The sequence below is a fragment of the Malus sylvestris genome, chromosome 16, assembly GCF_916048215.2.
Source record: "Malus sylvestris chromosome 16, drMalSylv7.2, whole genome shotgun sequence".
Classification (NCBI taxonomy): domain Eukaryota; kingdom Viridiplantae; phylum Streptophyta; class Magnoliopsida; order Rosales; family Rosaceae; genus Malus; species Malus sylvestris.
In genome coordinates this window covers 821217-837517 of record NC_062275.1, presented here as the reverse complement: position 1 = coordinate 837517, position 16301 = coordinate 821217, and the positions used below count along the sequence as shown (strand labels likewise).

General features: G+C 36.8%; 3 protein-coding genes across 3 annotated transcripts; 1 reads left to right on the top strand and 2 right to left on the bottom strand.

Moving 5' to 3' along the window:
• Positions 1–6131: 6131 nt before the first annotated feature.
• On the bottom strand, positions 6132–7894 carry LOC126606532 (protein XRI1-like). The gene is made up of 5 exons (XM_050273918.1): positions 7718–7894; positions 7388–7578; positions 7188–7269; positions 6842–7078; positions 6132–6646 (listed from the first exon to the last, which is right to left on the bottom strand). Exons 1-5 carry the CDS (start codon positions 7836–7838, stop codon positions 6357–6359), a joined length of 921 nt encoding a protein of 306 aa, XP_050129875.1. The 5' UTR covers positions 7839–7894; the 3' UTR covers positions 6132–6356.
• Positions 7895–10322: 2428 nt separating this feature from the next.
• Positions 10323–11090, bottom strand: LOC126606435 (non-specific lipid transfer protein GPI-anchored 15-like). Its single transcript, XM_050273830.1, has 2 exons — positions 10667–11090; positions 10323–10583 (listed from the first exon to the last, which is right to left on the bottom strand). Exons 1-2 carry the CDS (start codon positions 10998–11000, stop codon positions 10567–10569), a joined length of 351 nt encoding a protein of 116 aa, XP_050129787.1. The 5' UTR covers positions 11001–11090; the 3' UTR covers positions 10323–10566.
• A 1395-nt stretch (positions 11091–12485) lies between these two features.
• LOC126606601 (L-lactate dehydrogenase B-like) lies at positions 12486–14298 on the top strand. Its single transcript, XM_050273991.1, has 2 exons — positions 12486–13167; positions 13584–14298. Exons 1-2 carry the CDS (start codon positions 12550–12552, stop codon positions 14031–14033), a joined length of 1068 nt encoding a protein of 355 aa, XP_050129948.1. The 5' UTR covers positions 12486–12549; the 3' UTR covers positions 14034–14298.
• The last annotated feature ends 2003 nt before the right edge of the window (positions 14299–16301 follow it).

Sequence of the window (16301 nt, the reverse complement as noted above, 5' to 3'; positions counted from 1 at the left end):
TACTGACTTGTGCAAATATAAATAAAGCTACCGTACCCTACTTGTGTATGAAAATACTGACTTGTTCAAAGCCGAGGACAAAAAGAGAAAATTTGAGAGAAACGCGTCTGGGAGAATTAGGGGCTTAAAATAGAGTAAGTGGGGTGGTGGTGGGTAAGAGCTTTTTTATAGAGAGAAGAGTAAATGAGCAGACCACCACCACCACCACGACGTAAACCACCGTACGCGTTGCTTACTCGGTTAAAACTCGAAAGGACATCCCTACGCGGCTTCAACGCACCCTAATTTATAACCTAGTCCATCTTGCTGTCGGCAGCTTATCACAAACCGCCTCCACTTCACTACTGCCTCCCTTTCTTCCGACGGTCACCCGCCACTTCATTACTACCAAGCTAGCTACGAGTAGAAGCACCGACCAGTATCTGAATATGGCTGCTTCTGCTTCTGCTTCTGCTTCTGCAGTGAGGGGAATGGCGGTTCCTCGCAGTAGTCGCTGGATTCCGAAACGCGGCCAAGTTCTGAAGAGGGTTCTGAAGTCCATCTTTGCTTGTGTCTGCTTTGATCAAACAGCAACTACACCAAACAAAAACCCTTCATCTGTTTTTCCTTATTGATCAGTTTATGTGAGGATTTTAGTACGTACGGACTTGGTCTAACTTCATTTGTCATGCATTTTGTTGCTAGGGTTTCTTTTACGCGTACACGTTTAGATTGTTTTTTGTTCATGAATTTTGATCGATCAAGTAGTAATAATAATAATAATTGAAATTTGGGCCTCTGTCTTTGTTTTTGTTTCTCTTTGATTCAAAGATGGCAAGAACACGTCCCCCATTTTGTTTCTATGCTTATATATCCTTGAGAAATAAATGAATGTAGAAACACAGAGGACTTTTATGGCGGCCATTTGTATGCGTGACGGAGTTCGAGTTTGGACTGTCATTTGACCAAAATATTCAGTAAATTTGTTTGATTTAAACGACTTTCACACTAAGTACAGTCGTATGCAATCATCAAGGGGTACTAAAATATAAAGCTATTTCGTACATCCTTTAAAAGTAAGGAAAACTAATGAAAAAGGCTTGAAAACTTTGAGTTTTAATGATAAGGACAAAATAAAGGGTAAAGTGAATAGTACCATGATTGACTTTTTAGTGTAAAAATGTGGTTTTTCGTTAAAGTAAACAGTACCGGGTGTTTTTCGTTAAATTTCCCTTAAAAGTATCCTATGTATAACATGGTTGGACACTGCTATTAAAAGTTTATCTTGACTCACTATATGAATAAAAAAAAATATTTTATATATGCCGCGCGCGTGACATCTAGACCCATAATTCCCATTTGCATTTTGGATAATGCTTGTGTTCCCTCCATGAAGCTAGGAACCTACTTGTCCTTCTTTTATACAATTAGCGAATTTTTAGCGTCTGAAAATCATAATTTGAACATTTCATTCTCTTTATCTCCATCTAAATATCGTATTAGGAAAAAATCTTTGAATTTGGAGATTATTTAGTCATCCATACGTGTCAAACTAATCAATGATTTTTGTGACAGGTAACATCCTTGTAATAAACCGTTCATTTGTTTTATGCACATAAATAGTTAAAAGATCTCCAAATTGATTTTTTTTTTTTACAATTATGATCTTAGATGATGATAACGAAAATAAACGGTTATGATTATTATGTTTGAACTATAAAAATTGTTAATCATATATGGAGAACAAGTATTCTCTCATTGTCCGTTTGTTCTTTCATTTTTATCCAAGATTGAGATGGTCCACTACCAAGACCTTAAGTCGGATCCGGATCGCAGGGGCCAAACTACAACTGGATGCCTTGTCGCTTGTCAGCAAGTGTAGGCCAAAACTCAACGGTGAACACGGTGTGCACATCATAAATCTATTGAGAAGAGAACCTCTCCGGATCAAGTGATCCGAATGTTTGAAATTTCATTTAACGGCCCAAAATTATTATAGTTTTTAAGGGTCAAAACAGGTGGACCATTAGATGAAATTTCAAAGGCTCAGATCACTTAATCCGGTGACCTTGGTGGAAAAGATCCGGAAATGATCTCTTCTCAAATCTATTGGCTCTAACGTTAGCCACGTGGCCCATGTCATGGAGATTCTGTACTACCATTAAATATGTCATGATGCTACATAGTTCTTTTTTGCCTTGGCCTTCTTCGGGTAAATTTGAGCCATGAACAACTTCTCGTAGCTCATGAACTAATTACAAAACCTACGTATGTACATCCCCTTATGATGAAGGTAACGATTTCTGGAATGGTCAGCTCCCATAGTGTGATGACGGTGTGTTATCATATTAACGGAAAAAAAAATTATAACTTAATAATAGTATTTAATTTTGTAATTGAGGGAAATTTTTCATTTTCAAACATGCTCGAAGGATTGTGCTCTAATTCTCCTCCTACAATATCGCTTATGTGAGATAACATTATGTAAGTGGTTACGTTGCCATAAATGAGAACGCATGTGAAATGTGGTTTACTTACTTTTCGAGAGTTAATTCCTTTCTCTAATTACTAATAGATGTTTTTGTTTTTCGGTCGAAAACTTGTCTGTGATGTTTGACCAATGACCAATGAGTATTGACCATGTCTTGCAGTGGGAAAGGGGGCAAATGGTTAGTCTGAGTTCAAGCTTTGGACTTTTGACTTTTATTTTGACCAATCACTTACATGGCGGCTGCACTCTGCAGCAGCCAATCACATATAGTTATTTGCAATTTCCTCACGGCTAATTATTGGCCCAATATCGATTCTGAAGCAATCATTTAATAATGGGCCTTCGTGGGCTTAGTGAACTATATCAATATAATTTGAGTGGTCCTCTGCCGTTCCTTCAATTATTTGTTGTCAGATTAAATGAATTAAAAAAAATATTAAAAGACATAAATCAACAAGAAATTTTTAGAAAGTAAAAATTTCTATATAGATAGCATCGCTCTATAATCTATACTTTTAATCCCCATAGCAATATAATCCATGTTTTAAATGAGAAAGATTGGGGATTTGGAAAAGAAAAGGTCGATGATATTCTCACATATACCAAGGGATTTTCTTTTGCTAATTTAAAAAAGATATTCAAGAAATAACGAGAATTTTGAAAGAAACATGTAAGAGAGACCATATATTTAGATAATAATTTGTAAATCGCATAATGTTGCTGTTGATATTGGATTACTAAAAAAGTTTAAAGGTGAAATTCAATCAAAGTGTCACATTGTATGATTTACAATATATGATTTAAGCAAATAATCTCTTTAACATCAATCACGATAAAAATATTGGATCCCCCTAAAGCGATGCTAATTGAATACAACACTAATCATTACTATATTTTGTTGGATTTTTCATTCAATGAAAGAGAAAAATCATGCACATGACACAAACCTGATATTAGTGAGGGGTTTACGGTTTTGGAAAGAGATCATCTCTGGATCTCTCCCTCCAAAAGCCCAAGGATCAAGTAATCCGAGTCTTTGAAATTTGATTCAAAGGCTAAAAACAGAGAAGTTAGTAAAAACTTTTAAAAGCTATAATAATTTTTGGCTGTTAGATCAAATTTCAAATGTCTGGATCACTTGATCCCGGGGCTTCGAAGGAAGAGATCCGGAGAAGATCTATTTCCTACATTTTTAACCAAGTTCTTAACAGAGAAGTTATCTTCTTTTTGGAACATCAAATAGTGTGTGGAGATTATTATATTACCTTTTGACCCTTTTCTTTTTTTTAATTTGAAAGGTCGAATATCAAAATATTAAACGAAGGATAATACTTGTATTCTCCTTTTAAGGAATGAACTTATCATTCTCCCCATATAAGTAATGTATATTCGTCCTACAAATTTTATAATCATAATCATTTAATTTGTTAATATTTATTTGAAGATCACTTGTACAAAATATCATTTAAATGAGTGATCATGACTAGATGTATATAAAAAATCAACAGTGTAGGTACCAAGTAAAATGCTCATTTTGATACGTTTGGATGATTAAGGGATATTTCTTATTCAAATGATTTTTTATACGAGTGATCTTCAAATACTGATAAGAAATTGAATGATTCTAATTATAAAATTTATATGCTCAAGACTCGTTATTCGCAAATGAGGGGATATGTGCATCCCTGTATGAGGAGGATGCAAGTATTATCTTTAAATTAATACAATTCTTTTACTTTCACTCTTTGAGCCACCCTACTCATCCTTTAGGTCTTTTTTGCTACATGGTTCTTTGATTTTTCTCTTTTTTCTTTAATTACTTTTCTTTTTGGAATATATATATATATATATTATTTTTGTATAACCCTTTTTCTTTTCTTTATATATAACTCACCTAGATTCTGCAAATCCAAAGAAATTTGGGCATAAAAAAGTAGGAAAAGCTATCTTCAACTTAAACCAACAACAATGATTGTTCTAACGAGACAAAACACCAATCCTCGTCACTCCTTTGCCACTCTCGCACAAAGCAATTTGTACAAGGACGTCGTATGTAGCTACTACACAATACACACGCCGCTAGGACTTCTGCAACATCTATGGGAAACGTGATTACTGTGAGTCTGAGCATTCGTGTGATCTGCTCAACCGAGAAAAATTAGGTTAACAACTAAAGAGTGCCCGACTACATTATTTGTAAAGTATTTTATGTAAAACATGAGGCTCCAATATTTTTGTCCTATCAAACTACATGAATGTTATAATTACTTTAATCAAACAACGCTATCGAAGTTTATTTCAAAGTTGTATATTAGAATTTGTCTTATCGAATTGCATGAATGTTCATAATTACTTTAATCAAACAGTATTATCGAAGTTTCTCTTGTCGAGCTCAAGTCGTATTATATTAGAATTTTGTATCACAAAAAGTCAAAGGTTATTCGAGGGTAGTGAACGATCATCAGTGCAGCACATATAAGAGCAATTAATTAAAACAAAGTATATATAAAACTCTCACTTGGGTGCATGTTTTCATATTTATGGTCCCACATGTTTGATATTGTCCGATAATCCATGCGATGTTTTTGAATTGTGGGCATTGACCTAATTACTGACCTATGTATTCAAGAAGACATGCACCACAGAACATGAAGAATGTATGCCTTAGTAAACACTAAACAATCAGAGAACAGTATACTCTATGATTGGCGCACTGCTTAGAATTAATTACATAATTAACCTACTGGGTGCCTCATGATCCCCATGCCTTAGAAATCTTGGTCGATCCGATGTATACATACATACATACATACATATATATGTTCATATTGGAAAATGATTTGATTTTTACTTTTTAGTGGTAGTAGTTGGAGTCTTGGAGAAGAAGGTCTGCAGCAGGTAGCTATGAAAAAAGGTAAAGCTAAAGGTAAACGATGGGAAATGGAAGATGATAAAGCTGTCATTGTTTCAAACATTATATGTACGTAAGGTTTTGAAGTGCGCAGTGCTAGTGATTAAATCCATCCATCTTATGTTGAAAAATTATTAATGGGTTAGGTTATATTACATCTCATCGTCAATAGAAGAAATATTGATGTAGTACGTAATGGGGCAAACAAATGTCTAATGAGGCGTGTTAAAGCATCTGTACAGTATTTTTATTGTTTATTTTGTACAGTATTTTTATTGTTACTGATATGCCTTTTACTCGTTTTATTTTGTGCAACTAATGTTAATCGTTGTTGTCTAGTTTTGCATCTGTACAGTATTTTTATTGTTTGATAGTCATAACTAATGAGATCTGATGGATATATTATGCACCCCTCCAATTGTCCCCACTTTAACAAATCAAATGACCAAACTGATCTACTTTTACTTTAGTCTTTACGCCTTGCGAAAACTGGGGCATAGCAGAGAGAACATATATTGCCTTATAGGCAGGTCTCTGTGCCAGACGATATATTGGAAGCTTTAATCTTTGAAGAGGCATTTTCGTTCGTATTCTCTTCTCTCTCTTTCTTTCTTTTTGGGCATTTTCTTTTCCTACTTTAATTCCACCATGTTAATTATTATGACCTCAGAAATGACGTTCTTGTTGCACATCTAATACCTCAGTTACTCAGTAATCTACACAAAAACTTGAGTATTAACAGAGACTTAATTAGTAAATAACAATTCTTAATTATGTGTACGTAAAAGTAAACCCATAACACATGCATGTTACACATGGACTGTGGAAACATATATAGGGTTTTCTATACAATTCACAGAGATCGAACATATTAATTTAAACTAATTAACTAATTAATCAAAGATGGATCGAACTCATGCATGCTAAGTATATCTAGCACCGAGGCCATTCACTAATTAGATGACAATGATTAATTTAACCTTTGGTTCTGATAATAGTGATTGTGCCTCTGCCCTGGGTTTGAATCCTGGTAAGGGCCACCACAGCTTTGCCAGAAAGGCCAGGGCCATCGGCAGACACGCATGGTCGACACGCAAAGTCCCCAACTGGGTGTCGTACTGGCCGTGTTGGCGGCATTAGGATTCTCTCATTGATGTCGTTCAAGGTCACGTCGCCCTCTACTCCGCCCGGCTTCACCAACGCAAATGGATAGACCACCCTTGTTATCACCCTCTTCTTTTTTTTCTTCTCATCACCACCACCACCTGTATTAGAGAACGTGTCAACAATGCCGTCAATTTTGTTTAGTAATGCTATTTAGGCACACATGCTATCATACTCTCTAATACTAGTAAATCCTGTATGACAGGTAGGATCCACTTCAATTAGAGGGTGTGTATTTTATGTGTTTATATAACATTATTAAATACGTATAGTACTAGATTCATATGCTTACATACCTACAGCTGGAACAGCAATATTGGTTAAAAAAGTTTCTTTGGGAGCAGGTAAATAATCAGAGTTGGTGTTGGCCGCGTCTTTGCTAGAAGAAGAAGAGGAGGAATCAAAAGCTTCGGGAGCTGACATTGTTGGCTCTTCTGGTGTGTTTATCTTTGTGCCGACTATGTCGTTTGTGATCTCTTCGGACACGAGTCTGCTCATTGGTGTGGTTATACTTACAGGATCACCTAGAAGAACTGAAATTTAAACCATTTTAATACTAATTAACTATAAAACAACAATTAAGAAAGAACTAAAACTGTTATAGATAAGCTAAAATAAAGTAATTAATTATTACGTAATTACCTGATGGCCCAGAACTGGAAGTAGTTAGCTGGCTCATGCAATCAAAATTCTCAGACACTTCCCAGTCTGAATTCCAGTACCCCTGTTTATAAAATTTAAGTCAGAAATTGGCTCAACATTTATGAAAAAGCTCTTACGATTATAAAAAAAAAAACTAGGCATGCAAAACGAGAGATCTCTCGAACACGCTAACCCAATACCTTCGCAAGAAGAGCAGTGGAGGAGTCTTTGAGCTCGTTATCACCATCGGTATACGCGAGCAAGCGTCTTCTTTTGGATCGCTCGCTAAATTCAACCAAAGCGTCTTCTAAGTACCCCGTCGAGAAATCCGACTGATCTACATGAGGCGATGAGTAAAATGCTGCATTCATCATCATGTACTCTTCCATAGCTGCACATATTATTCAAAAGTTATAATTAACCCTAGCAAACTAGAAATATATCACTGTGTTATATTCAACGACAAGTAAATATAAATGTAGACAAAAACAGTGAAAGGAGAGAAACAAAGGAAGAAAAGGTGGAGAGACCTAAAGACATTCTGTCTGTGTTGAGGACTCCAAGGTGGCTGTGACAATCCCAACCTAGGGAAGAGCTGTGAAGGCTACTGTTTGTGAAAGCCATGGACATGGAGTGATGAAGCTCGCCCATCTCTCTCTCTCTCTCTCTCTCTCTCTCTCTAAAAGTCTTAACGACTCACTCACTCAGACCCATACGTTTCTTTTTATGGGCAAAGCCATGACATATATAGAGAGAGTGGAAAAAGTGAAAAGAGATTATATGAATTTGGGAAAAAAAATTTAATTGTAATCGGAACACGGATGGTACACCACGTATTTTTATATACGTGGTGGAAAGTTTTATTTTTTAAGTTATTAACTTTTTAACATACATATCCCACCATTTGTATAATAACACGCGGTGTACCACCCTGTGTTTCGGTCACATTGAAAAATCTCTCAAAATTGGATAATATTAGGTAGACCAAATTTTCAAATTAAATGTGCAAATTAAATGATGTGTCACTAATAGGAAATAAACACATTAATTCATAATAAGTAATTATTTAATCATCAACAACTCACATCATTTAATTTACAAAATTTAATTCAAAAACTTGGTCTACCTAAACGTAATAATACTCAATCAACGGCAAATATGTTAGACAAAAAAAATTTTAAAAAGAAAAAAAAGTGTCTCTTGGGATTCGCGAAATGTAGTCTTACTTTTAATTTTGCTTTGGTTAATAAGAAATATGTGGGGGACTAAATAATTGCAAGCGTACTCATGTGATGATGTTGCATGCAAAAGCAAATATTGCAAGGCAAAGATGATAGATATGCCCTAGTACTGTTAGACACAATTCAAATTTCAGCTTTTCCTTTTCTGTTTTCCCCTTCAATGTTATGCTTCCCAACCGTTCTCCTTTTTGAGACTTTTTCCACAACCTTCTCTCCATTGTGGGGTTTTATCACTTATTTTCCACCTGTAAATTTTCTTTGCTCGTTCGCATGCATTGGGTCCACCTATTGGCATGCTTGTGGTTGGTAACTCGAACGGAGCGAATCATGAGAAATGTTTTTATGTGCCGGTCATACTATTACATTGTTATCAAATATTATAATTTAGGTAGATGATGAGATTAATTTTGCTTATAATTGGTGAAAGACATAAATCAGAATGATTTATATACCGGATCGTTACATTGTGATATAGTCAGTAAACTACACTAGTACAAACCATTATGGAGTGGGTTTAGTGGTTGAGGACAAATTTTAAGTTTGTATTTCACACAACACGTCTTGTGTTTGATTTCTATAACGTAAATGACATAATTATGGCTAGGGGTGTGCTATTCACACATCATTTTTTACTTCTCACACACCCCTTGTTAATTTCTATCCGTTGATCTTCTTTAATTCATCCGATCTGACGGCCGAAAACCAAAAAGATGCGAGAAAAGTAATAAAGAGTGTGTGGATATCACATCTCTTATGGCTAAAAAAAATTTTAAATACATATGTGAAGCTTCCTGACCTCCTAAAGAGTAAATTGCTATAGTGAAGCCGCCAAATAATGAAAATGATACTCCTGTCTTACACATTCATGGTGATGTAACAATCGTGTTGATAAAACACACTCGAGGAGGAAATTTTATTTTACAAAGAGGTGGGTGCGTGGGACCAGTATCCTTTTGATCATGGAATTTGAATGGCCAAGCTTTGTCTGATGTAAGTCACCTACATCGTATTTCGTGTGGACGTTGACTGATGTACAATCCGACGGCAGAGCATGTTTCTTTGATATGTCGTACAGACTTATTGTGTGGTGCTTTGTGCCAAAAGACACTGATCTTCGAGTCCAACGGTGGGGATCAGAATTGGCCGATCCTTCGTATTAGTGCTTTTAATCATATATAATTGAGAGTTAGCCCCATCGACAGCTGGATTCATATCGATTTACTGCTGGTAATCAGCACTATAAACACAGTTTAGTGGAAGTTTTAGCATTAATCCTTCAATCCGTTATCTGTGTGAGAAACAATTTGAAATTCAATAAAAATGGGACCCGGACCCCAAATTATAGCTGTTTTCAAAGTAATAATATAAAGCTTCAGGGGTTCTACACTGCACATGCACATGCACATAAGACACAGCTTGATAAAAATATCCAAACCCGCAAAGTTTCTGATAAGAAATCATTGTGCATTGTTTTGGTAATGGCAGTGAATAATTCATTCAGTGCAAATAGTCTAACATAAAAAACACTGTTATTTCATTCATTTTTTTCCTTCAAAATTTCATTATTATTAAAGAGAAAGTTCAAAACTACTACAATAATTTAAATAAAAGGAAGTTTCAAATCCGAGACGCCTAGGTAAAAATCCAACTTATTTCATTCATTTGAATTGGTTTTAAATTTGAAATTATTAAATCTCTGCTGTCTCACATTCTATATTCATGTACAAATACTTTTTTTCCCTTTTTTGGGGGGCAATTTTTATTCACTATTTCCCTTGTTTTAGGACAGTTTCGTTTTGTTTTTTTTGTTTTTTTTTTGGAAATATAGGACAGCTTTGTTTTTTTATTTATTTATATACTATCTTTTTCGGTTGTAGCCAGAGAAATAAGAGAGTTAGCTGGTAAGGATAGGGACCATAATCTATTAAGAAATATTACGACAAGAACACCACATTTAAATAGTACGTTAAAGTAAAGTAAAATAGTAGTGTGCCCAGAAGAGTCAACGATCACAGCAGACAGCAAATCAAATGACCCATCGTTGCATGTTATTCCCTAATTCAACGTTGAAAGACATTGGATGTTTCTGGTCCCCCTTTATACATGTATTGCTATGGCTGGACTCTTCTGACTTTGGCTTATGGCACCACGTACCCTGCAAATCAAACAATTAATTTTACAACACCAGTTACCCTTTATTTTGTATGTCTAAATAATATTACTTATGTAACTACTTACTTCCGCACTTCTTTCCGGCAGGTCGTTTCCTGATGTTGCATCGCTTTGCAATGGTGATGGCAGTGGCGGGATTAATACCGGCTTGCTTTGCCAAAGGTGACAACAGAACAGCGCAAAGGCATTTTGGGGTAGTCTTAATCAAGGCACCAACTTTGGTGCAGCAAAGTTGGGGAACCTTGGCCCTCACGTCTCTGGCCGCACTCAAGCAAGGGCTCAGGCTTGTTGCTGCTGACCTAATCGGAGTCTTTCCACATTCTCCAGCTGCAACAACTTCCTCAACGAAAACGTTCGTAGCCAGCAGAAACAAAAACACAGAAACAATGAAGGCTTTCATGTTGAAGCTCAACGTATATATTTGCAAGATTACTAATCAAGTTTGCTTGATTATATATCTCTTTGCACTGACCTGATGAACTAGCTCAATGAACGGGTATATATATAGCATGAGGAGAATGATGCGTTTTGCAGTAGTGGGGTGGTTGTGGGATTGTGGAAGGATGACTATCAGGGTTTGTGGCTTAGTTTTCAAAGATGTAATCATTTGGGACGAACTGCGTAGAGTGTTCACACTGAGTGATACTTTCGCAAGGTGACACATAGTTAGATTTTTGCTTTCCTTTGTACCTGTAGAGTGCTTTAGATCTCTTTCATTTTTTTTTCTAGCCTCATGCTTTATGATTCTTCACATGCATTGTTGGGAGATATGCTTTGAGTAGGTGGTATTCGAACATAACATCCGGGGAATCTGTGAAAACCCACAACACCTGGCCACATCTGATTGAATTCAGAGTTGAACAGACAAGTTATTTCCTCTATGTGTATTGCTAGTTAGACCAATTTTGTATATCAAAATTGCAAGTCATGTAATGTGTCACTAATAGGAAATAAACACATTAACTAAAATTTAAGTAATAATCCAATCATCACCAACCACATCATATGTCTTATATTGCCGTATGACGTCATCACACCGTCATATGTCTTACATTGCCATTTGGTTTCCTTAGCATTACATTTCCTATATATGTAGTCATCACACCGTCTTGTGATATTTTTGTTTCATTGCCACTATAACACGTTGAATGTTCATGTATTGGTAGCACAACTTAATAGAGTAACAATCCAAATCATGTAGTGAAGATCTTTTTAGAAAAAATCTAAATCCACTCGTATGTAATCAAAAGCATTTCTAACGTATTTGACATAAAAAGTGATTATATCTTTGAATAATCTAAGCCACAAACCCTGATAGTCATCCTTCCACTCGTATGTAATCAAGTGTGTATAGATTGTAAAGCATTTGAAAGCGTTTTTATTTTATTTTATAAAGTACTACTTCTGAAAGTACTTTCGAGTGTTTTTTCTAAAAAAAAAAAAAAAAATTTCTAATGAAATTTCAACACTCTTCCATCAACAACAACGCTTATGAACATAGCTTAAGAATAGCATTTCCAAATCGACTCTAAAATTTCCTCCCAATATGCAAGCTTTGAAGATGAAAGGGCCGTATTTCTTGTAAAAGGCCCATTAATTCTATTGGACTTTTATGCAGATTGAAGATGCGGGCTGCTATATATCAATTGAGTTTTCTGATTCTAGAAGACCCATTAATGGATTGAACGTTCTGAAGTAAATCGCAAGACAAGGAAAGAGAGAAACTTCTTCCCTCTCCGGTCCAGATTCTCCATTAATCTCCCAATTTCCCAAGGCATGTCCAAGTCTTCGATGACAGCGTTGACTGTTGAAATGGAAGGAAATCTTACGAATCCCACCGACCTCCCCTCCCTCTCTCCGACGCTATATAACTCCCCCTCTGTCTCTCCTTCTCTAACATCATCAAACACCACAAAATACACAACCTAAATTACAGACCCACAAAAAACATGTCAACCATGCACAAGAGCAGTTCAGGATCAGCACTGGGTCCGGGAGGCCTGGACTTAACCCAAGCCTTCTTCAAGCCCATCTCCCGCGCCGACCCACCTTCCCCCACCAAGCGCCATACCAAAATCTCCGTCGTCGGCGCCGGCAACGTCGGCATGGCCATCGCCCAAACCATCTTAACCCAAGACGTCGCCGATGAGCTCGTCATTGTCGACGTCAACCCCAACAAGCTCCGCGGAGAGATGCTCGATCTCCAGCACGCCGCCGCCTTCCTTCCCCGCACCAAAATCATGGCCTCCGTTGACTACGCCGTTACCGTCGGCTCCGACCTGTGTATTGTCACCGCCGGCGCCCGCCAGAATCCCGGAGAGTCCAGGCTGAACCTCCTCCAGAGGAACGTATCTCTGTTTCGAAATATCATACCGCCGCTTGTCAAGTACTCACCGGACACCATCTTGCTGATCGTGTCCAACCCTGTTGATGTCTTGACTTACGTGGCCTGGAAGCTATCAGGGCTTCCCAGCAACCGGGTTATCGGGTCGGGCACCAACCTCGATTCCTCCAGGTTCCGCTTCCTCATCGCCGATCATCTTGACGTTAACGCCCAAGATGTGCAGGTAAATAAATGGTATATTGCATGTACTATTTTGTACTATTAAATATGTATGTTGAGTCAATTTTAGGGTTTATAGAGATGACACGTAAACTTATTTATTTTTTTTCAAATTTAATACTTCCGAAAAACATAATCCTAGAATCAGTTAGGATATAAGCCTATGATAGTTTTCGCACATCTCTGATCAGTATTTTACTTTACAAATGTCATAATCAGAATTATTCACTTTAAAGATCATTTTTTGTGAATATGCAGCATCAAAACTGTTTATTTTTTTAGTCATAATCAAAACTGTTCAAATTTTCTTTCATTTTGCCAAGAAAGCTGCATTTTTATTTTATTATATATATATATATATAAGTTATATAGTTTTGTGCTTGTACTAATTTACTGTTGAAATATGGTATATATGTGTAGGCTTACATAGTTGGGGAGCACGGTGACAGCTCCGTGGCGCTGTGGTCGAGCATAAGCGTAGGGGGAGTGCCGGTGTTGAACTTCCTAGAAAAACAGCAAATAGCCTATGAGAAAGAGACACTAGAAAACATTCACAAGGCAGTTGTGGAGAGTGCTTACGAAGTGATAAGTCTGAAAGGGTATACTTCATGGGCAATTGGCTACTCCGCCGCCAACCTGGCTCGGAGCATACTGAGGGACCAGAGGAAGATCCACCCTGTGTCGGTACTCGCCAAGGGCTTCTACGGAGTGGAAGGAGGGGACGTGTTCTTGAGCCTGCCTGCGCAGCTTGGGAGGGGCGGGGTGTTGGGCGTGGCCAATATACATCTCACTGATGAGGAGGCACAGAGGCTGAGGGACTCTGCTAACACCATTTTGGAGGTCCAAGCTCAGTTGAACTTGGGAATATGATCCAAATAAATTATTATCACCTAATTATTTTTGATATAGTATTCTCTCTATATAGGGCATAGCTATAGCCTCTATGAGAGAATGCGATGGGTTCTTAATTTTCCATTCTGTTCAGTTCGCTAATTTTGGTCTAATTATTGGAAAGTGATTTACTGAAATTGAAAATAATTAAATAAACAAAAACATAAGGCAAGCTTTGGAATTTTGAGCATCAATCATCAATGGAAAGAATCATTAATTACAACTGATTATATTTTTTTTGGGATTTCAAGCTTGTGTAAAGTGATGTTATCAAAACAAGGTGTTTGACATTTTCTGGGAGGCGTTATTTTTTTTTTTTTTAACAAATAATATTATATATCATATGGGAGAGTGAACTAAATCTCAAAATGTAGCAATAATGTCATTCAAATTCGCCTTTGATGAGAATCGAACCTAAGACTTCTCACTTACAAGTGAACAACACTACATCCTGACTTTTGGGAGACGTTATTAAAGAGGTAAAATCACAATAACACGTAACAACATGAGGTATGAAACATAGGTAGCCGAGTCATCACCGGAGGAGAGACCCTTTCCCCATATATCTTCTCCTCCTTTGTCGCCAACGGAGAATTGAACATGAGGTCTAAGTGGTTTACTTATAATTAGACTACGTACATCCATATTGGTAAATGTAACATGTATTTCACTGCGTATAAGGATATTACTGTTCACATTGGACTATTGGAATGGAGATAGATGGGTTTGAGAGCCTTTTACCATAATACAGAAGTGGGAAAATATGAGAGTGACCCTTGAGTGGACAAGCTTCTATGATTTGGGGGATTAGTGGTATGGCCTTCGATCCTTTTCAAAGCTTCCTCAATAATGTTTCTATGTGTGGTCCAGACTAACAATTACTGATCAATGACAAGGCACTTAACAACTATAGCCAAGGCACTTAAGAAAAGGTCTCCTAAAACAATTTAAATGGCTAGTACATATTTACTACATTGCAAAAGATGAAGAATTGGTACAGAGGAAGAGGAAGATGATAGAGAGAAACAAGAGAGATTGTATTGATTGATTAGAGAAATTGTATACAACTGAACTTAAGAAAATGATAGCTATACAATCCCTTATATATAGCCATATATCCCAGTTGCAATAATACCCTTCTAACTATATTTCTGTTATATCAGTTATTACTCCCCCCTTAAACTAAACTTGGAGTATCCAAGTGAAGTTTGAACTAGTCAGGTCTTGTCAAAATTAGAACTGCTTTCCAACTTTCTGTCCTGCAAGTCAATTTTTGGACCCATGGGTCTTTTGTTCGGTAGGCTTGATGGTGTGAGATTCTTGTTTCCATTCCTTCTTGTTGCAATAATCAGCACGTGCCTCGTTATACAACACAATATGATCATCACTCTCACCTGCCGCACCCCATATTATGTTTGCAAGCTCCTCGTTGTTCCAATCAAACATGTCTGAAGAAGCCACAGTTAATCGCAAAATCGAAACCGAATTCAAACCACTTTGAATAAAGTTAATGATCCAACATTGTAGCACTTTTAACTACACCAACTTTGGATTAGCCTAATAGCAAGCTTTCTGGAACAAATGCAACAAGTAACTCTCTGCATTTTACTACTGCTGAAGCTAAACCGTAGTCCCAACAGATTTTCGACTTTGAACAAAGAAGCCATAATAACACACTCACTGTATATGCAAATTACCCCTCCTGAATCTTTACAGAGACTGGCACCAAATCAACCAAGGAGAATGACACTCCAAGAAACCAAATCAACCAAGGAGAATGACACTCCTGATAGCTTCCTAAATCTTCCCATATACCAAAATGTCAAGAAACCAAATCAACCAAAGAGAATGACAATCCTGATAGCTTCCTAAATCTTCCCATATACCAAAATTAACCAAGGAGAATGACACTCTAAGAAATCAAATCAACCAAGCAGATTGACACTCCTGATAGCTTCCTAAATCTTCCCAGATACCAGATAAAGAGACAGTAGAATTTCAGCGAGGCAGAGAGACATAATTGGACACCATAAAAATTGCACAGTTCATGGTTCGAAAATCCAGCAAACCAAATGAAGTCCATGACAAACACTGATCTTGACAAAATAGCGAACATTTTCTTACTGAAACGTTTAATCAAACAGATTATGTGCATCGTGAAAACCAGAAATCAAGAACCTGATAAGAACTTTAATCTAGAGCCAAAGCATGCAGAAGAAGCAAACCAGAAACCTTGGCAAATCAATC